Raw genomic sequence first — 22,113 nt, forward strand, 5'->3', positions numbered from 1 at the left:
CGGGCTCCCTGCTTCTCCCTCTGCCTGTGTCTCTGCCTCTCTCTCTGTCATGAATAAATAAATAAAAAAAAATCTTTAAAAAAAAAAACGCTCTACAGTTCAACGCATTTTAGTATATTACCAAATTGTGCAACACTCATCATCACTATCTAATTCCAGAACATATTCATCCTATCCGAAAAGTAATCCCATACCAATTGGCAGTCACTCCCTTCACCCCCTGGAAGCCACTAATCTACTTTGTCTGTTTGGATTTGTCTATCCCAGGCAGTTAATATAAAGGGAATCATACAATACGTAGCTTTTTCTGTTTTTTTTTTTTTTTTTCTTCCCCCACTTAGCAAAATGTTTTCATGGTTCATCTATGTTGTAGCATGTATCAGTACTTCCTTTTCATGACTAATATTCCTTTGTATGGATATAGCACTTTTTTTTTTCTTTTTAAATCCACTCGTTACTTGCTGATTGGACATTTGGGTGACTTTACTTTTTTGGCTATTCTGGATAACGCTGCTATAAACACTTAGCACATGTTTTTGTGTGGGTGTCACGTTTTCAATTTTCTTGGATACGGTCCTTAAGAATGGGGGCTTTGCGGCCACCCTGCTTTGGGTTTAAGGTCACGCTGTGCCACTTACTAGTTCTGCGAAGTTTCGGGACTCGTCCGCACCTCCGTTGCCTTTAGCGGCTGCGGCTCCTCCCGGTTCCCGCCTGCCCGTGTTCGCAGACGTCGGAGAGCGCGTCAAGTCCCGAGGGCCGGGCCTGCTGCAGGCGGTTAGGTCTGAGTAAAAAGGATCCATTATTTTGAAAAAAAAAAAAAAAAAAAAAAAAAGATGTTATTATTTAAATATTTTGATGGGTTCGATACTGTTTGGTTAGGGGTCATCTTCATTACGCCTACGATACCCGAGCCTAAAGATTCGTCTTTCAGGTTTTCCCCACCTTTAACAAAAAGAGGAATGAGCAGAATTGCCTCCGGGAATCAGGGTGCGCGGATTTCGGACAGGCGTGCCTCGAGGTTGAGGGACGGAGGCTCCGTAGGGAGCAACGCGAGCAGAGGCTGGCCGTCTCCGCGACCCGCGCACCCCGCCCGCCGGGCTGCTCGCGAGGACGCGCTTCCGAGCTCGCCGTCTAGCGCCGACCGCGCGGGCCGCAGCGCCCGACTCGGAAAAGCCGGGAGACGCCTCTTGCCACAGCCGCGCCGTGATCGGTGTGGGCGCGGCCCGGGTCGGGGTTTGATTGGCTCTCGCCACGGAAAGGGGCTCCGCGGGGCCAGTATTGCTAGGAGGGGGCCAACATGGCTTCAGAGCTGGCTTTCCTGGAAGCCGGCAGACACGTGGCTACCGCAGCCGGCGGTCCGCGGGAGGACCTCGTCCTGCTTGCCGCGAGAGGGCGCCGGCGGTTCCTCGTCGCGCCCGTCTCATTTCCCATAAAGCCTCCGAGTGACCAATCACCTGGCTGTCTGGATACCGCTTTCAAAGTCGGCGGGCCCGTCCGCCAATCGTGAGGCGGGTACCGCCCTCAGCCCGAGGATTGATGGGAAGCTGCACCAATCAGCTCACGGATCTCTGCGCTCTCCGCCTCGCTCGCACGGGATTGACGACGCGTCCGGCCAATAGGGGACGCTCAGTCGGCGGGTGGATGAACGCGGCCCTCTGTAATGGCGGAGCGTGGCGGGGACGGGGGGGACGGTGAGCGATTCAACCCGGGGGAGCTCAGGTAAGGGGCGCTGCCCCCTCTTACATTTCAGCACGGGGGAGTCCCAGGGGCTCCGCCTGCGGCGCGGAGGTCCGCGGTGGGGGGGTGGGCGGAGGAGCCGCGGCGGCTCGGGGCCAGGACCGCATGGGGCTGGCGAAGGGGGAAGGGGAAGGTGGCTTGAATGAGAGAGCCGGGCCGGGGCTGGGCCGCGGCCTCCGGCGCCTTGGGCCGGCGCTGCCCGACGCTTCCGCGGGGCCGCGGCGCCCCTCGCGGGCTGCGGCCTGCGGCCTCCGGGCGGGGCCCGGCGTTCCCGCCTTGCGGCGCCGCCGCCTCAGCCGCGTGCCGCCTCCGCCTCGGCCCCGGTCGGCCCCGGTCAGCCCCCGTCAGCCCCCGTCAGCCCTCCTCAGCCCTCCTCAGCCCTCCTCAGCCCCCCTCAGCCTCCCTCCGGGCTCCGCACCGCGGCGGGCCGGGCGTCCCCCCTCGGCCCCCCTCCCCCCGCGCTCAGCTCCCGGGACCCCCCGGCCCCTCCTGGCCCAGCCTTGCCCACGCCCTCCGCGGCCCGCGGGGTCTCCGCGTCTGCCCCGAACCTTCGTCCCCCACGTCGCTTGCTTTTCTGAACTTCCTGTGTGTTTCCTTCCTTTCCCCCCCGCTGCGCTTCTCCGGGCGGCGGCGTGAACCACAGCGGTAGCCGCAGCCGTTTGTTACGTGCTGCTTCTGTGCGCCTTTGGAGTAGTTGCTATTGTCATTCTGCAGGCCACAGACCAGAGTCCTCTCCAGTTAAGTTACTTGCCCATCTTACAGGTGAGGAAACTGCACCTCGCAGAGGTCGAGGAAGTGGGACGAGGCCGCATAGGTGGGATCGTGGCTCCAGGAAGTGGCTCGAACCCAGGCGGGCGGGCTCCCGAGCCTGCAGTCTGGATCGCTCTTCCATACTTTTGCTTACGCCATTGCCCTGAAGAGTGCAAGTGACCTTTCCTCCTCTGGAATCTGCGATTAAGATGTGGTTCCGTAAAGTGTCTTGATAAAGTAAAATTCTTTAGTCAGCGATTTTTGAGGACCAGAGGGACGGAGCTTTATGTATGTTCGGTACATTTTTTTTTTTTTTTTTAAGCCCCCTTGCATGGGGGAAAATGTCATTTCAGATGTTCAGCTCTCATTCTGAATTGTGCCATTGTCAGCGTTTGGAAATGAAAAAGAGCAGTGTAGGTTATGAGGACTCTTTAGCATTGTCTGGAGTTCAAGATGAAATTGTATAAAGAAATGGGTATTGTTACTCAAGTTTTCAGGAGAAAAAAATTTTCTAAATTATGAATTGTCACACACAAAAATCCTTGTTTGACAGGAATAAAATCTTGTTTTCTTTCAGAGATGAATTTCAAATCCTTTAAACCCCATATGTACACTTTATTTTTTAAAGATTTAATTTATTTATTCATGAGAGGCAGAGAGACAGGTGGAGGGAGAAACAGGCTCCCTGTGTGGAGCCTGATGCAGGACTCCATCCCAAGACCTGGGGGATCACGACCTGAGCCAAAGGCTGACGCTCCACCGCTGAGCCATCCAGTGGCCCCTCCCCTCCCCCCCCCCCTTAGGTACACTTTAGTAATGAGTGATCAAAATGCATTGTCAGGGTGGTTCAGTATTAGTGATGGAACGTTTATTCCTGATTGTGCTCTCAAGAGAATAGTTACTTAGCTAGTTATATTGGGAACATTACTTTGCATTTTAGAGCTTCACAATGAGTAGCCTTTTAGACTTTTTTATTTTTTTTTTAAACTCTTTTTTTTTTTTTTTAATTTTTATTTATTTATGATAGGCACACAGTGAGAGAGAGAGAGAAGCAGAGACACAGGCAGAGGGAGAAGCAGGCTCCATGCACCGGGAGCCCGACGTGGGATTCGATCCCAGGTCTCCAGGACCGCGCCCTGGGCCAAAGGCAGGCGCCAAACCGCTGCGCCACCCAGCGATCCCTTTATTTTTTTTTTTAAAGATTTTATTTATTTATTCATTGACACAGAGAGAGAGAGGCAGAGACACAGGCAGAGGGAGAAGCAGGCTCCATGCAGGGAGCCCGACGTGGGAGTCGATCCCGGGTCTCCAGGATTACACCCCAGGCTGCAGGCGGCGCCAAACCGCTGCGCCACTGGGGCTGCCCCCTTTTAGATTTTATTAATAGGAGCCTAGATATTGTTGTAAAACTGACTTGAATAGGGTTTTAAATTAGGTGTTCTCTTGCGTATATTTTATACCTTGGCCTCTTGGGTTGGAAGTTGCTTCCAGAGCGTATTGTAAAAACTATTTCATGTAAATAAAATAATTTATTTTAGCATTTCTCATGGTTTAAGAGATTATCTATTTATGTGGCTTCTTTGATGGTAGAAATTGAGCCTTAGTTTTTGTATTTGTATTCTTAATGTATATCATGTTCTGTCTGTAGTAGTGCCTGGCAAATAAGGTATTCAATGGATGTATGGTAAATAATATAGGAAATTTAGAGATGGTTTCCTTATTGGACCTATATTTTGTGTGTGCTCTGTGACAGTCATTGACCTAGGTACCTGCTGGCATTAGAGTCTCTTGAACCAGACTAGAAACCTTTTGTCCTCAAGGAGCTTCCATGCTACTTAAGACTGATCTAAATTCTAAATTAAACTAATCTCATCAGATGATCAGCCTGCAAGTGTGAAGAGCCTTTTGCAGGGTCACCGAGTAATTGGCAGGGTCTAGGTCTCTTTACAGCCCTACCACTTAATTTGATTCCCATATACCAGTAGCACCTCTCTATTTTTGCCCCTTCTATTAAAGTACTTGCAGTGTTGTCTTCACTACAGAGGGCGTTGCATATCTGGATAGAATACTTGTAGGGAAATACATTTGTTCTTTTGCGGAAAAAAAAGCTATTTTTTTATTCATATAAGAAGCCTTCTGTTTTCCAAAAGGATTGAAAGTGGTAGGGATGCCAGTAACCCACAGTAGATAGAATTTATTCAGAGATTCAAATGCCACCTATCCCTTCATGTTTGAGGACCATTAACAAAACTTCTGTAGAGTCCTGTTTCTGTAGATCCTTTATCTGAGGGCTTTGTTTACCTATTAATGCTTTACATCTTACAACAAGGTACTTGCAATCTCAATTTACCCAACTGTACAATGTGCATAAGAGTACACTGGTGCTATCCCTGGCTAGCTGCTTTAAACAAGTTATTTTTTTGTGTCATAGTTTCAGTGGTGCCAAACTTAACCTTAACTGGTTGTCTGAGTATAAACGAGTTGGTATAAATACTGTCCATATAACTTGTCTAGTATATAAGAAGTATCCAGTTTTCACTCTCATTAAAGGAGTAATGCTTGAACAAGTATCATCCTGGGCACTGGGTTGCGGCAGTACACTAAAAGGAAATTATATACTAGTGGGTAGAGATAATACAGAAGTAAACAAGCGAGGAATTGCTCTATAGCATTTATCATAATTGAAAATTCACATTGAGTAATGAGCCAGAGGGATTGGGAGAGGTTTGGGATGGGAAAAGAGTTTGAGGTAACGTTTGAACTGAGACAGAATAATGAGCCAGTTATGTAAACATCTGGGGAAAAGCATGCCAGGCAGAGGCTTCAAGGTAATGAACTGTTCAAGTATTTGATCAAAAAAGAAGACTGGAGTCTATAGAGAGGTCAGGTTACAGAGGGGTCAGTTATAGGGAGTCTGGTAATAGTAATTATAGTAATATAGCTATTATATAGCTATGGCAATATATAATATAGCTATGGCAATATAGCTAACGCTATAGTGAAGCTAACGTTCTAATATTAATACCGTTTAACACCTACTCATCTTCCTATATACTAATGTTATAGCCACAGTAATACTAGCTAATACTTAGTGAAGACTTAACTGCTAGGTGTCGCTCCAAGTACTTTTTAGCTCATGTTTTCCTCGCAGTTTCTAGTAAGGTTGTTGGGATGAAACTGGTATAAAGAGCTCTGCACGTGTGTCATACAGATCTGAATCAGAAGATGCCAACTTTAGGCTGTTGATGGGGGAAATTCTGTGAATCTTGTCACCATTTTTAGTGGCAGACTTGATAGCTAAGTTGTTTAGTCAAATTGCCAGTGAAGTGTCTTTTCAAGTAGTGCACTGTGCTAGGTTTTATAGGGGAACGAAAGTAATGATAAAGTCGATTACTGTGTACCGGATACTATCCTAAATGTTTCACAGGGATTATCTCATTGAACAGAGAGATAGGAGATAGGTTTTATTTCTCTTCCCCTGCTAATTTACATCTGAGTATACTCAAGCTCAGAAATTATGTAACGAGCCTCACAACAAGAAGCAGAGCCCTGATTTGACTTTTCTGTGATTCTAGAGCCTAAACGCTTAACTTCAAGCTGTTAACTAGGAAGTGAAATTCTAAAGAAAGAATTACTGTAAATTTTTCAAAAAGGGAGAGGCAGACTCAAAGGAAATCAGAAGATTAAGGTGCATTTTTAACTCAGTGCTGAAACAGAGTATCTTTCCTTGGCTTTTAATATTTTTCTGCCCAAAGGTTAAGATTTTCTTCAGTAACAATGGCTGTCTTTGGGGGGTGCCTATGGTTTGAAGAAGACTAATTATTCTGATACAATCATTGCTGCTTTTTTGTAGTCACTATTTTTACCTCATACTTTGTAACCTTGAGTGTACAATCATTTGCAATTTTGGTTAAATACACTTGGTATAATAATTCTTGGATGTGTTTATTTATAATCCTGGCGTTCTCATGGAAGGCATATTGATTCTTAGGATTTTTTTGTGACAGTTGACCTACAGTGTGGAAAATTTAGAAAGTTCAAAGGATAATCTTAAGCAGAAGGTTGAAAAATGCAGAAAAGTTGGAAGAGCTTGGTGAGGAGAGTATAAAAATTATTATTTTCAAATATACATAAGGAATGTAACTAGTAATCTTGTGAGCACAGAAATGTAAATTTCATGTGTAAAGGAGAGAGAGTAGCTACTGAGAAAAATAAGGCGAATTACCTTAAAAATAGTTTTTAGAATATTCTGCATAACCTACTTGTAAGGTAGCTTGTGTAGGATATCACCTAGGTATTCATCGGTTGATTGCACACATACTGAGACCTACCGTGTGCAGACCTGTGTGCTAGGAATATACAGGGTAGTGGGACAGACCTAATTTCTGCTCTAAAGGGCCTTATGTAGACAACAGGGCGTAGTGTTTAAGAGCCAATTGCCTGTGTTCAAATCCTAGTTTTACTGCTGAACCAGCTGTGAGGTCTTGGGCAAGTGATACTTACCTTTTCTGTGTCTTAATGTCCTCATCTTTAAAATGAGGTTGATCATGCAGTTGAGCTTTGAACAATGTGGGTGGGTGATAGGGATGCTGACCCCCAGCCCCCATGCAATTTGAAAATTCAAGCAGAACTTTTGACTCCCCCCAAAACTCATCCATTAATAGCCTGTTCTTGTCTGGAAGCCTTATCCATAACATAAGCAATTGATTAACACATGTTTTGTATGTTATATGTATTGTATACTGTATTCTTACAATAAAGTTAGCTAGAGAAAAGAAAATCATAAGGAGGAGACTATAAGTTAGTACCGTACTGAATTTAGTGAAAAACATTTGCCTGTAAGTGGACCTGCGCAGTTAAAACCTGTGTTGTTCAAGGGTCAACTCTAGTGTCTTACGTCATAGGGTTATTATGGTGGTTAAATCACTTAAAAAGAGCTTAGAGCACTGCCTGACATAGAGTAAGCAGAGTTAGTAATTTTTTGAAAAAGCACTTGTAAGAAGAGGTGGATAATACTACGTTAGATGTTACTACCTATCTGTTGAAGTGCCATGGAGAAAACCAAGGTGTTTAGCTAGAGTTTGAAGGATGGAGTGGGGTGCAGTGTAGCAAAAGGCTTTTCATTTAATTAAAGAATACTTGTGATCTCTGAAGCCACTGCCCACCTCTCCTGTAAAAACTTTGTATTTGGAAGTAATTTCAAGAATTTCCAAAAATGAAGGTAATCACCTATTGTTAATATTTTCTCTCTTCTGCTATATAATTTGCATGTATGCATGCTCTTTGTTAGTCTGAACCATTTGAAAGTAAGATACATATACTATGGCCCTTTACCCCTAAGTACTTAAGTGTCTATTTTCTAAGAATTGAGATACTCTCTTAACTACAACACAGTTATCCGACTTCATAATTTTGTTTTTAATAAAATTTTATTCATTTATTCATGAGAGACACAGAGACATAGGGAGAGGGAGAAGCAGGCTCCATGCAAGGAGCCCGATGCGGGACTCAATCCTCTGACTCCGGGATCACGCGTGTTTGTCTAATATCTCCTCATTATTAGATTGAGGTTATACATTCTTGCCTGTAATAGGTGATACTGTATCCCTCTCAGTCACATGGTATCCATTTATCCATTTTAGATGATAGTAATTTTGATCACTTGGTCAGGATGTTGCCCAGTTTCCTTAATATGTAGTGTTTCTTCATCCTATCCTGCAACTGTAAATAGCATGTGGGGAAATGTCTTAAGACCATCCAAATATCATCCGTATCCAAAGTTCCTCCCAGATTTGGTGACCATTGATCATTCTTACCAGTGTACTTTTTGCCATGATGATTGCAAAATGAGGACTTTACAACTCCACTTGCTTTTAAGGGCCTTTTAAATTTGATTTTAATTAGAGATCAGTAGCTACATTTTATAATTTTGAGAAGGAAAAATTTATGCATTGCTTTCTCACACAGGATGGCTCAACAGCAGGCCTTGAGGTTCCGAGGCCCGGCTCCCCCACCAAATGCAGTGATGCGAGGCCCACCACCTCTTATGCGACCTCCTCCACCATTTGGTATGATGCGAGGCCCTCCACCACCACCTCGGCCCCCTTTTGGACGCCCTCCTTTTGATCCTAATATGCCGCCAATGCCTCCTCCAGGAGGGATTCCTCCACCCATGGGCCCTCCACACCTCCAGGTAAAGAATGTAGAGGTTGCTGTTTCTGTGTTAGTGTTAGTATCGATATTATATATGAGTTTTGCTTAAAAACCAGTTCTTAGTTTCATTGTATAGGAAAATGGGAGCTAAAGAGAACATCCATATGTTAGCATCTTTGTCCAGAAGCAGTGGTAATATAATTAGTACAGAAATTCAGAATGGGAATTTAGATGGTGATAGGAAAAAAACCATACATGTAAAACTAGGATTCAGCAGGGTAGTTCTTACATGCCTTTGTCTCTTGAGAATTTAGTAATGTCTTTATGGGATATGAAATTTGAAGTCTTAATATATAGAGTGAGCGAAATTTATTTTCATTGATCCATATTGCCAAGAAGTGTAAATGTATGTATATATATTTCTGAGCAGTTTCCCCCAGAAATGATGCCTAGGAAAGAATCTAGAAAGTGACAATTAATACGTAAGTGGAATACTTGGATTTTCTCTCCCTGAGGAGAAAAAAAGGGTTATCTTAAAATTTTAGAAATAGAATTATTGTGGTATTTCTTTAAATAAATGCTTTTTTGGTATTTTAACCTGAGGCATTATATTTTTCTCTAGTTTACATAGACTCATTTATTGTCTAAAATGTCATGAAGATATCAACTCTCAAATGTCTACTTTTGAGATTGTATTCTTTTTGTTTGAGTATGTATCTGTTTTCATGTTTATCTAGCCAGCACACCTCTGAAACCGAATATAGTGCTGTCATCTGCCCTCCATTAGCTTAGATAATCAAGATTGAACTTACTAAAAATAGAAAAGGGTAACGATGTAGCATTTAAGTGAAGTTAATTCAGTCTAGATAGGGTTATATTTATGGAAGAGACACAAGGTTTTAATATTTTGCTAAGTAATTGTATTGCCTTCCAAGTAGTGGATAGTTCCTATATGCCCCCCCCCCCCCAGTATTAAATGGTTTTATATTTCTTTGAAGATTAGAATAAGAAATAGCTTTTTGACCTACTGACTCCGGTATAACTTGTAATGATAGGTGGATATATTCTAATTTGTGTCTTTAAGAGTTAAATCTACTTGTGAAATAACCATAAAATGTAATGAACTAATGTAACTCTCTAATGGAAATAAGTCAGATGTTGTAATGTGATATTTTCTAATGTTGTGATGCATTTCTTGGTCTTGATGGATAAGAGAGTGGTTTTACTTCAAATCCAAATGATTTCCAGCTAATGGTGCATGAAACGTATTTAGGGTGGTTATTTCATAGGATGAAAGTCTGTGTGCTGTTGCTGGAAAGACCAAACTGAATCCAGAAAAACCTGGAGTATGGGAAAGACCGTTTTAGACAAAGGAAATGCAGTTTCATATTATTAGCATAGTGTTTGTCCCATTATACAGTTTAAGATACTTTGGGTAGTTCAATTTTAATGTTACTTATAGATTATAGAGGCATCTTTTAAATTCCTGTTCAGAATCTGTTTTTAAAATATCAGACCACTTTTCTGCTTTAGTAAGTTAAGATATAGCAGTTGCAGTTAAATTGTTTGACTTGGGGTCTTGTGTCAGCAATTGTTAAAGAATGACAGTAAAGGAATTGTCAGAGATAGGATTAGATCAGCAATGGCTCCAGGAAATTTGTTAAAAATTGTAATATATACCATTTAAGTTCTTATTTTCACTAAAAGTAAAATGGATAACTATTTAACTGTCTTTGAAACTTCCTGATGTTTGTGTTTTTAAGCTACATTATTAGTATTATTTGGGAAAAAAAGGAAATGATGAATATTTTCCTACCTTATTATAGTTAACTGCTTTATAGGAAAAGAGAATAAAGGGTTAGGTATAGCTGATTTTTCTTTTTTAGTTCTTGCCGTGTTATTTTATGAAATAATGTTTCTCTTATGATTGGTTCCTGTCATAGATGAGGTATGGAGGCATTGGTGTGCTTGGTGTTCAGCAAAATGCTAAATCAGTTTTTTCCTTTTGAAAATAATCCACTGCCCAGGGTCATGAAATAATACAGTTAAAGTAAAGAATATAGCAAGATTGATTCATCCATGAGGCTGTAACACAGTGAGGACTCCTGTTAGTATTTTTTTAAAAAATATTTATTCATTCATTCATTCATTCATTCATTCATTCATGAGAAACACAGAGAGAGAGAGGCAGAGGCACAGGCAAAGGGAGAGAAGCAGGCTGCATGTAGGGAGCCCAGGCCTCCAGGATCACGCCCTGGGCCATAGGTGGCGCTAAACCGCTGAGCCACCCAGGGTGCCACCCTGTCAGTATTTTGATGTATTTCTTGTTAAGTCTGTTTTAGTAGTCATTTTTTTAATAATAAATTTATTTTTTATTGGTGTTCAATTTACCAACATACAGAATAACACCCAGTGCTCATCCCGTCAAGTGCCCCCCTCAGTGAGTAGTCATTTTTGTTAAAGAGAAACTTGTCTTATACAACCTAGATGAATGTATTTAAATGGACTATAAAACTAGTTTCTCTTATATACTACTTTACTATTGGGTAGAATTTAGTTATTTGAAGGAAAAGAAAGATAAATGTAAGTGACCATTACTGTTTTCCTTAATCAACAGAGACCACCTTTTATGCCTCCGCCCATGGGAACCATGCCTCCTCCGCCGGGTATGATGTTTCCACCAGGAATGCCTCCTGTGACTGCTCCTGGTACTCCAGCACTGCCTCCTACCGAGGAGATATGGGTTGAAAATAAAACTCCAGATGGGAAGGTAAATTATAAAATATATTTAGGTGGTTATCCTGGCAGATGGAAATCAGTGACTGTATCCTTGCCAATTAAAACAAGTTCCAGATAAGCACTGGATAGGTTAGAACGCCAAGAAAGGCTCACCGGATTGGACTTCTGCACAGACGTAGGGTTGCCTGGAATGCTCACATATGTTTACTTATGATTCTGGAAGCTTGGATTTTAAAGTGTCATGAGGTTTGGTGTTCTCTAGGAGAACTCCCAGAACTCCGCATATAGTAGTACTTACAGCTAAGACTAATTACAGTGAAAGGATCCGAAGCAAAACCAGCAAAGAAAGAAAGGTGTATGGGGCAAAGACTGGAGGAAACCAGGCACAAGCTTCCAAGAGTCCCCTCAGTGGAATCAAATAGAACATAGAACATGTTTAATTCCTTCAGCATGGAATTGTGACGGTACCTGTGAAGTGTTACCTACCACTGAAGCTTGCCTGAGCCAAGGAGTACAGGATTTTCAGGGAATGGTGGGAGCCCTCTTAGAATTCTGGTGTCCAAATGCCAGTCACGGGTCAGCTTTGCAAACAGGGCTTTTTATGGAGAGCAGTCTGAGGCCTGCTGTGTTAACTTTGTACACAAAATATAACTTTGGTTTCCTTTTAATGTTCAAGACAGTGTGCTCATAGGACATTAGGGGAAGGGGTGAAAAGGGAAAAATTACCTTTAGTATTACCTTTAGTATTATAATAAACCAACAGCTAGTTTCCATGTACTTCTTTTTTCTAAATTTTTTTTTTTAATACCTTTTAAGACAATATAGTTGCATTAGTGTTTTTTAATGATAGTTGACAGATTCTGGGATACCAACGATTTTGCTTCCTCTGCAGGTTTATTATTATAATGCTCGGACACGTGAATCTGCATGGACCAAACCAGATGGAGTTAAGGTTATTCAGCAGTCAGAACTGACACCTATGCTTGCAGCCCAGGCTCAGGTTCAGGCCCAGGCCCAGGCGCAGGCACAAGCACAAGCTCAAGCGCAGGCCCAGGCCCAGGCCCAGGCCCAGGCTCAGGCCCAGGCTCAGGCACAAGCACAGGCTCAGGCGCAGGCCCAGGTGCAGGCCCAGGTGCAGGCGCAAGTACAAGCACAAGCAGTAGGAGCTTCCACCCCTACAACCAGTAGCCCAGCACCTGCAGTGTCCACTTCAACATCATCATCCACCCCATCCTCTACCACTTCTACCACAACAACTGCCTCTTCGGTTTCGCAGACAGTATCAAGTGAGTACCAGCCAGCATGTATTTTCATTCAGGGGCTAGAGAAATGGACAAGTAGGGACTGCATTGCAAAATGATCCTAGTGTTTCAGGTATTATCTTTGATTTTGTTTAAAATACACATTGACATTAAGATTTTTGGGTTAAAAAAAGGAACAGGAATTTACATTAGAAGAAGAAACTATTTGTCCTTTTGGCATTCATGGAGCTAAACCGGGGAGTGCAGAAGTAGCTGTTCATCTTGGCCGATAGTAAAGCTGGGTGCCGAGGGGTTTGTAAAATAAGTGTCTTTGTTCCTGCCTTCCAGGCCTTCCAGTTTTTTTAATTGAGGCAAGCATAACATGTGGGACAATTAGAAGTGTGCACAGTCATTATACAGTGAGAATAGAAGGTGTAGGAAGTTAAGAATAGGGAGAGACAAGTAAATGGGTGGACAAACTGGGTTTTGAGGTTGGTCAAGAAGGATGGGTGGTAGGACTCGAGTAGGTTTCAAAGTAAAGATATTTTTTCAGGTAGAAGGACAGCATGAACAAAGGTCAGGAGATGAGAACAAATACAGTTCATAGGATTGCTAAGAAACTTCTGAGTTGGGGGTGGTTATATCGGTTAACATATTTAGAGTGAGACTAGATTACAAAGAGTTTTAAGAACAAATAGGTGAAGGAGGTAGGTTCCGGGGTCCTGTGTAAGTGCAGTGTTCTGGAACGTTTTTCTGATATTCTTTGTTTTTGCTGTGAGGGTGTTACTGAAATCAGGAAAAATTACTAGGAAGTTTTCATTAATCTCGTTTAGAGGTAAATAGGTCTTAGAATAAGATACAGGTGGATGGATGAAGAGCAGAGATAGAAGCAGTCAGAAAAGTGAGAGAATTTTCAGGTGTCACATCACAGAGGCCCCCCGGGGTAGACCTTTCCGAAAAAGATGAGAGGGGATTAATAGCAGATTTTAGGAATGGGAAGAGAAGAATTATTAATTAATTTGCTTAAAAGGATGTCGTTTATATTTACACTACTAGTTCCGGGAGGTTTTTTGTTTGTGTTTTTATATATATGGTGCTACTTAATTTTAGGCTGAGATTGAGCCCAAAAATAATTAAAGAATGATTTTACCAATTAGATTATTTGTTATGATACAGGCATGAAAATACATAGTTAACCCTATAGATAATTAGAAGTTGGATTATTTTGCTACCTGGATAATAGATGAGAATAAGAAAAGTCCCGTAGCTTCAGGGACTTGGGAATTATTAGTGTCTTTTACCCTGTAAGAAAGAAGTGAGAGAGATTTAATAGTAGTAGATTCAAATTGGATTGATAACAAGGAGTAACTGCAGAAGTCAGGTACACCTGATGTAGACTGTTCTGATATATTTTAACGGCTGTACTTGATATATTTTAGAAGTTTGGGGGAAAATGCGCTTAGTAGGAAGATGTAAGTAATGCTTTACGAGTATTTTCTCGTTTAGCTAAGGTGAATTCCGCCATGGAAGTATAACGGACAGGAGCTAGCTGGCTGAGGGCCTTTCCCTTCTTGTAGGCTCATGCTTCTCAAAACCTGTGTGGTAATTCAGGAAGCTGCCAGTTTTTATGGCATACCTGTGGCGATAGTGGCAGAAGGAGATTAATAAAAGCATTGCAGTTCTCTGTGGATGCTGTGTTGCTTATGCTTTGTTACCTTCCTTCTTAGGAAGGGGAAGGAGCAGTACTTTGTTTTAAAGAAGGTTGGTAGTAGAATACTTTAACTGTCCTGTGTGTATTCTGTTTCTGTATCAGAGTGGTCTATCCATTGGCCCAAAGCTGTCTTGCTGCTATGAACTATTCCTTTCAGAACTGTGGTTTGTCATTTTTTGTACTGCCCTTCGCTGATTGGGAGGCCCTTATTCTAAGAACAGAATAGCAGAAACATGTTCTTTTTACTGCCTTTAGGCATCACTTTTGATGTTCTTTCTGAGTATTCCTGATGTCTGTTTTTATTTCACTTGATTCAGTATCCTGAAGTGTTGTCATACTGCAGTCTTAGTATTTCTCCATCTGTTGTAGTCACTTGTCTTTTTAAATTAATATCTGAAGCTGGATTAGTAGTATATTTGAGGCCTAGCGTTTCATTAGTTATTTTAGCAAGAGGAGTTGGCAGGAGTTCAGTGACCATTAAGTCCTAGCTACCATTTTCCCAGTTTTCCATTGAATTCTTTCATTGCCTTTGTGTCTTTCCTCTCATGACTCATGGCCACGATCAGATTTAGAAAATCCTGTGTCAACAGGAGAAATGGGTTGAGTGAATAACTTTTTGCCATCTCTACTGGTGTTCCTTTCCACTTGAAATTTGATACTTTTGTAACTCCTATTCTTTTCCTGACTACAGTACTTTTTATCTTCTACTAATTATATCTAAATAATTATTACTATAACATTTTTAAAAATGTAGTTGTATGAACTGTGGTATAGTCCTGTGTGTTAATGGAACTAAAAATTATTAAGAAATTTATGTTTTAGCTCCAGTTGAGCATAAACTCATTTTATTGTGTGCAAGTTTGTGAAAAATGCTGATGGAACCCTCCTTCTCAGGGACATTGGGAAGAATAACTAGACATATTTTCAGCCATTACGGTAGATTACAAATGCTAAGTGGTATATTTATGGGACTGGGCAAATGTTGCATGTAATTTGTATTTTTCACACTGTTCTATAAAATTATATTAATATGATACTGTACCCTAAGGCTAGGTCTATGCTAGACCAACAATTCATTCCTGGGCCCCTGAAGATACTTGTTTGGCCCTGCTGTCTATTTAGCCAAGGTGAGTCCCGCATTAACAAGTATGAAATTGCTCACATCTTCCCAGCCTAAGTGAGTTTTTCATTAGTAGGAGCTGAAAAAGATACAAATTTTGTCAGTTGGATTATTGGGTGGCTTGTATTCAACAGTGTGCTTTCCCTTAGAATAAAATTGGCATAAAGATTGGGAATGCACGGTTTTATTTCATTTAATTTGATAAATTCATTCTTAGTCCAGTACAGGTAGTTTGAAGTTTTTCTTTACATCAAGAAAAAATGAAGTATTTGTTACCAGTGAATTACCAAAATGAATTCTGTTTTGGAACTAAATGGTTTATAAATAAATAATAAAGATGTTTTATAATATTTGAGAACTAAAACTTTTTAAGAAGTATAAAATACGAATTTATTTATTTTGGGAGGGTCACAATTTGATTTTAAATGGGATCCTAGAGATGAAATGTTTTATTTTTGTTACTTAAAAATAATGTAGTAGAGTCAGATTATCCCTAGTTTCACATTCTCTTGGTCTCTCACACTGGAAACCTGAGTTGTTATTATTTTTTCTTTTTCCACTTTTTTATTTTGAAATTATTGTAGAGAAACCTGACTTGTTTTTTACTCCATTTTGTTCATACTCAGTCATCAGTTATTACTTACCTTTTTCTCTGTTCTTCCTTGCTTGGACAATTCCAGAAAGGCTGAAATTGATTTTCCCACCTGTGTTCTTCCTCTTCTTCCCATTCATCTGCCAGATTAATTCATCAAACAAACATTGATTAATCCTTTCCATACAGAAACCTTCATTTTGCCTCTCTTAGACCTCTTCTATACTCACAAAGTCACACAAATAACACATGAATGCATTCTTAGAAAAAAATTGAGACTAATGAAGGATATGTAGCAAAATGTGGAAGGCATTTACAGATGTAATGAGAATATACATTTTGGTGTGCATTCTCCTAGATCAGTTTTCTACACTTACATTAGCTCTTCCCTCTCCCTGCCCAGTGAAGTGCAGACTCCTTAGACTTCTGTCACAGCCTGCTACTTGATGCCTCTGGCCTGCCTCTCCAGCCATAACTCTCTGGTTCTTTTGATATGCCTTGTGTTTTATTAGTTGACTGCTTGCCATGTATTTTCTAAACAATTCCTTGTCGTTACCTCCTCTTTGCTTTTACTCACTTTTCCCACTACTTATTTTCTCCCTCCACTTTGTCATTGTCCTTGTTGAAATCCTAATCTTTCAAGGCCTGTCATCACAGTATACAACTTTCTGTACCCTCTCACAGTTAGAAATGGTCTTTGCGTCTTGATGTACACTCTGCTACATTTATCCCATTTCATTTTATATTTTAGTTATGTTTGTATTTCATTTAGCTATTTTCAAGCTTCTTGAAGACAGAGACCTTGTTAGAAATTTCTCGCAGTGCATGGAATGGGCTCTTAAGTACTTACTGAATGAGTGAATGATGAATGAATATAGCGAAATGGTTTATGAAGGAGTGATACATATTCTTTTTTTTATCTTTTATCAGCACCCACAACACAAGATCAGACCCCAAGTTCCGCTGTTTCAGTTGCCACGCCTACAGTTAGTGTTTCAACTCCTGCTCCTACAGCCACACCTGTGCAAACTGTTCCCCAGCCGCATCCCCAGACGTTACCTCCTGCTGTTCCTCATTCAGTACCTCAGCCAGCAGCAGCAATACCTGCTTTTCCACCAGTAATGGTACCTCCGTTTCGTGTTCCCCTTCCTGGCATGCCAATTCCACTTCCAGGTAAACCAATAGATTCTAATAGTCCTTTCCAGCTATGTTTTCATATTGTCAGTTAGTTTGTTCTCATGTGTCTGTTGCATTTGAAATTTGCCTTGAATCTCACCTGTTTGAAATGTTTTTGAAAGATTCATGGCTAACTGCAATATTTTCTCTTCAGTTTTGGTAAATGTCCTTTTTTTGTTGTTGTTTACATGTCTTAAAATTAGAGCCACATTTGAAGCTACACTCACTTTTGATAATGGCCTCAGTGAGTTAAAAATGATCATCTTTTCATGTAACTATGTTCAAATGCAATATCTTTGAAGGACTGAGTCTGTGAAGTTGAGAACTTAACAGGTCATTAATAGCTAATACATATTGATTTTATACATCGTGCCCTGCTCTAAGCACTTTACGTGTAACTAACTCAGTTTTGCAACCATGGTATGAGGTAGGTACACAGATAGGTTAAATTACTTGCCCATGGTCACATAGTAAGTGATCGTGTTGGGATATGAGCTAAGCACTCCAGACCCAAATACCATGCTCTTAATAACTATGTTATACTGGGAAGAAAATGTGTCACTTAACTGTAAGAAATTCATCAAAAGCAAAACCAGAACTTTTCCTTGTAACATTTGTGAAATGAAGCATAACCTGCACCATTTAAATAGTTAACGGTGAGATTGTGAAGTGGAATTTTTCCTGTAGCGGTTAAAACAGTGACATTGTTGGGCATCCTAATTTGAATGCATTTGCTGTTGGCAAACACAATTAACCCTTAATCTGTGGTCTGTTCTCCTAGTATTTCAGTTTGAAGCTTTTCTACATTAGAGAGCTCAAGTTCACAGGGCTAGTTTGTAGCAGAGGTGGATAGAACTTAGGCCCCTTGTCTCCCAATTTCATATTCCTCCCGCTCTCTATTGCTACTTTATTTTTACTAGTTTTTATATAAGAATAGGGTTGTAGTACAGCTGTTTCTTAGATTTGTACATTTTAAAATTATCATTACTGTTCTAAATTATCTTTTTCCTTGTGACCACTTGGAAAAGAAACACTTAGGTATTTATTACACCTTAGCAAGAAAGAAACCAGAATTTTAAGAGGTTTTTTCCCCCTAAGGAAAACCTTTTGCACATTGTTGGTGTAGTGTTAGGTAATTAAGTGCCCAATATGTGATGTTTAGGAAACTCAAAACTATTTAAAAGTAAGAGGAAAACCAAAAATGTTTCCTCATACTAGGGATTGCCCTTTTTCTAAATTAAATTTAAGACAAGCTGCTGGATAATTGCCTCTTTGGATATACTCTTGGTAGAAAACCAGGTGATAAATGGAGACTAGGTTGACACTGATCATGAGCTCTTGAATCTTAGGTGTGCTTTGGGGTTAAGGACAGTATTCATACCAGCTGCTGGATTCTGAATGATCTGAAGGAGCTGGGGTTGTTAATTCTGTAGAGGGAAGATTGAGGGTTGGGTAGGGTAATCATATTACTGAAGTATTTGAGAGGTTTTCTAAAGGATTTTTATTTTGCTTCGGAAGTTGTTAATAGGACCAGTGGGTGAAAGGTACGGAGTAGCAGAATTGATATCTATAGAATGTTGAATTTTGTCACAATAAAATCCCTTCATTTATAGCTCTGTTTTGATGTCACAGTCTTCTCTGATCCTCATCCCAGGTTTTAGTGGTGACCATTTGACCAAATGAGGTAGTACCTATGAAGTTTAGTCATAAAAAGCATTTAATAAATGGCAGTCACTAATGTCATCTTGTAGGTCATTTGGAAGCGAGCTTGAGGTAGATAATCTGTAAAATTTTGTCCGAGATGCCAAGATTCCTTAGAGAGTTAATGTATAATAATAATAACAATATTTGTCTATGTGGTAAGGCATCTTTGATACTACGAATTCATTTTCTCATTTCCCTTTCAATTCCGTTCTCCATGGTGCTTTAGTGAGAAAAAAAAGAAAAGAAAAAGATGACTTGTTTTGCTCCTCCCCAGATCTTTTATATACAGTGGGATTGATCTCTTTTTATCAATTTGGCAGTAAGGTAAACAGGAAGGATTTGGATGTTATTTATTCTGGAGCTTTAAGTTCTATCTCTAATAGCAATGTATGGCTCTAATGAGAATGATTAAGGAAGGGATAGTCAAATAAGATGAAGGAAAGGAGTGGAAGAATTACGGGTAAAAAATACAGGAATAAGACTTGGCATTGGGAATAGTAAATTGGATTAAAATTACAGGATGTCTGAAACTATAAAATCTTAGAATATGAAGAAACTTGTCATTGACATTGGAACTCTTCAAAATGCTAAGTGAAATTTTCTAATTTCTTAGTAGAACATAATTTGAGAATAAACTTACAGGAAAATTGAAGATGCTCCCTTTAGGTTCTTTTTAATTTTATTTTTTAAATTTATTTTACTTATTTGAGAGAGAGCATGTGAGCATGAGAAGAGGGAAGGGCAGAGGAAGAGGGAGATAATCTTAAGCCACCTTCCCCCTGAGTACAGAGCTGGACATGGGGCTTATCTCAGGAACCAGAGATCATCACCACCTGAGCCAAAACCAAATCTGACTGAGCCACCCAGGCACCCCAGATGTCCCTTTAAATAGAAGATTAAAAATTCAGATATATGGCAATTTTGAGTCTTATGTATGTAATCATCCTTAAAGAAAACCTTAAGTTTATCTTTATAGCATGAAAAGAAACACAGATGACCTTTCAGTATGGTCTCTTTGTTGTTAGTCAAATGTAGGCATTCTGTGTCGGCCCAGTTGATATTTAACAATGGCACTTAGGCCTAAATATGAATAGGCTTGATTTTCTGTTTTAGATGGATAGTTAAAATTACCTTTTGGGAGTGGTTTTGGAGAACATTGAGAATAAAGTTCATATATGCTAAGAATTGAATTTCTAGTGTTGACTTAATAGGTTCAGTGGTCCTGCAGATGGCAGTATTTATACTAATTTAAACCTAATATGTGGTATAACTTCTTTAACCAAATTAATTTTTGCATTGCTTCTTTTAACGTTATGGAAAACAGAACCGTACATATGACTTAACTCAGCATGCTTTTATGATCTAGTGCTTTTGTTCAGTTTCAGAGGTAGTTGAAAGTTTAGCTTTAATATTCTTTACTTAAAATGGTAATTAAGAAATTAAAGGCATTTTTCAAAAATTGGCAGTATTTTTGTGTGTGCGTGCGTGAACTTAGGTACATTATTTACAAACCCAGGGGTTTAATTTCAATTTTCATCTCTAAATTAAGTGAAATTTATTTTCCTGTACTTTAGTGGGGAAAATAGTGTATTACTTTAAATTATTGGTACCAAACTAGGTTTAGTTTTTTCAACCAAAACAAATAGAAATTAAAACCTAATTCCCAAACTCCTTTTCTTCCTGCCTTCAGCCTTTTCCTTTAAAAGTTTTTTTCTATTTCACACTTAATTTTGGCTTTCTTCAATTAATCAGTCTTAGTTTTCCAGCTTTTCCTTTCATTCCCTTTTTATCACACTGTAATGCATCATGATGAGTCTTCATTCTTCTAAGAACTGTACGTAATTTCCATTCTTTGATACAAGTGCTACTCCTTTAGTTGGCTTAAATTATAGAGGTTTCGGAAACAATCAGCCCATGTAGTCATAAGTGATACTAAAGGGGCTGTATTTTTCTTCACATGTTAGCCTGCTTCCACATTGTTTCAAGCCTGTGACATTCCACAGAGCAAGCACTGAAAATGGATATTTTGTCATTAGTTGAATGCTACCCTTCTTTTCATCTCTGCCCTTTTATTTGAAATATTTGCATTGGAATATTTGGATCCATCTCATACCTTACTTCCTTTCTCTCACACCCTTCTTTGTCCTATCTTATTCTTTTTCTCCTTCTGCATGGTTATGCTCCATGCCTCAGCTTCTGCATGTAGTTCCCACTTAGCAGCACAGAGAAAGTGTCTTGTCAGTGTCATGCTGCATCTGCCTTTCACTGGTATCTAAGCAACAGCAGCATGGGTTTGATGTCCTGTGGGAAAATGTCCCACACGAGAACTTGTTATATATATATTTAATGAAGGGGCTTCCTTCATCGATTTTAAACTCTCAAGACTCCTTCAAGTATTATCACAGCTGGTTTGATAAAAAGGTAATTGATGCTATAATTTAGAATTAGTTATCATTGGATTTGGCACCACTTCCCACAAAATGTCAAACAAAAAAGAAATTTTACTCCATTCTTGGTCTTTTTCATTGGAAATTGCATTCTAAATTGTAGTGGTAAATTACTTCCCTGAATCCCAGTGGTAGCCGACATACCATGGCAGCTTTCCAACGTATGCTTGCTTATCCATTTTACAGGTGTAGCAATGATGCAAATAGTCAGCTGCCCGTATGTAAAGACAGTCGCTACCACCAAGACCGGTAATTTTTAAAACCATCTTAGTTTGTTTTGTCTGTAAGTTGGCATGGTAGTGAATGTTGTTGTTTATCCTTTTATTTATTTATTTTTGCCCAAGTGAGTGGATTTTTTTATATTTTTCTTTTTAATGAGCAGTATAAATGCAGTTGTCATATTTGGCCAACACTTAATTTTCCCAATTGCCTGTAGTATTAGCTTCTTTGGTTCACAAAAGCAAATAAGGTCAGATCACTTTATATCTTAATTTTTGTAATAAGTGTAAACAACTTCATTCTCATATTCATAACATTTAATTTTATTTTTGATGTGTGTTTTTAAGTTAAATATAAAAAAATCATTTCCATGTGTAAAGTGATGTGATTATGCTTGCATGCTAGTGAGTATATGTGTGTGAATATTTGTGTGTATAGTATAAACTTAAATTTTAAACTTCTTGAAGACAGCTACCTGAAACTTAAATTCTAGAATAGGATTTGAGGGTTTTTTTTTTTTTCAA

At 39.9% G+C, this 22,113-nt stretch overlaps 1 protein-coding gene across 6 annotated transcripts in view; it reads left to right on the top strand.

Annotated features, from left to right (window-relative positions):
• The first annotated feature begins 1,570 nt into the window (after nucleotides 1-1,570).
• Nucleotides 1,571-22,113, top strand: part of TCERG1 (transcription elongation regulator 1) — a 65,706-nt gene continuing 45,163 nt past the window's right edge. For 2 of the 6 annotated variants that reach the window (XM_038530523.1, XM_038530524.1), the window contains exons 1-6: nucleotides 1,661-1,719; nucleotides 8,455-8,680; nucleotides 11,258-11,410; nucleotides 12,272-12,665; nucleotides 16,974-17,216; nucleotides 21,557-21,619. In XM_038530523.1, the coding sequence (XP_038386451.1) occupies nucleotides 1,661-1,719; nucleotides 8,455-8,680; nucleotides 11,258-11,410; nucleotides 12,272-12,665; nucleotides 16,974-17,216; nucleotides 21,557-21,619 (1,138 nt within the window). Of the gene's footprint in view, nucleotides 1,720-2,374; nucleotides 2,500-8,454; nucleotides 8,681-11,257; nucleotides 11,411-12,271; nucleotides 12,666-16,973; nucleotides 17,217-21,556; nucleotides 21,620-22,113 lie in introns of those variants that run through there. The other 4 variants (XR_005355502.1, XM_038530525.1, XM_038530526.1 and 1 more) reach the window with 4 other exon arrangements.

Source organism: Canis lupus, chromosome 2, assembly GCF_011100685.1.
Source record: "Canis lupus familiaris isolate Mischka breed German Shepherd chromosome 2, alternate assembly UU_Cfam_GSD_1.0, whole genome shotgun sequence".
Classification (NCBI taxonomy): Eukaryota; Metazoa; Chordata; class Mammalia; order Carnivora; family Canidae; genus Canis; species Canis lupus.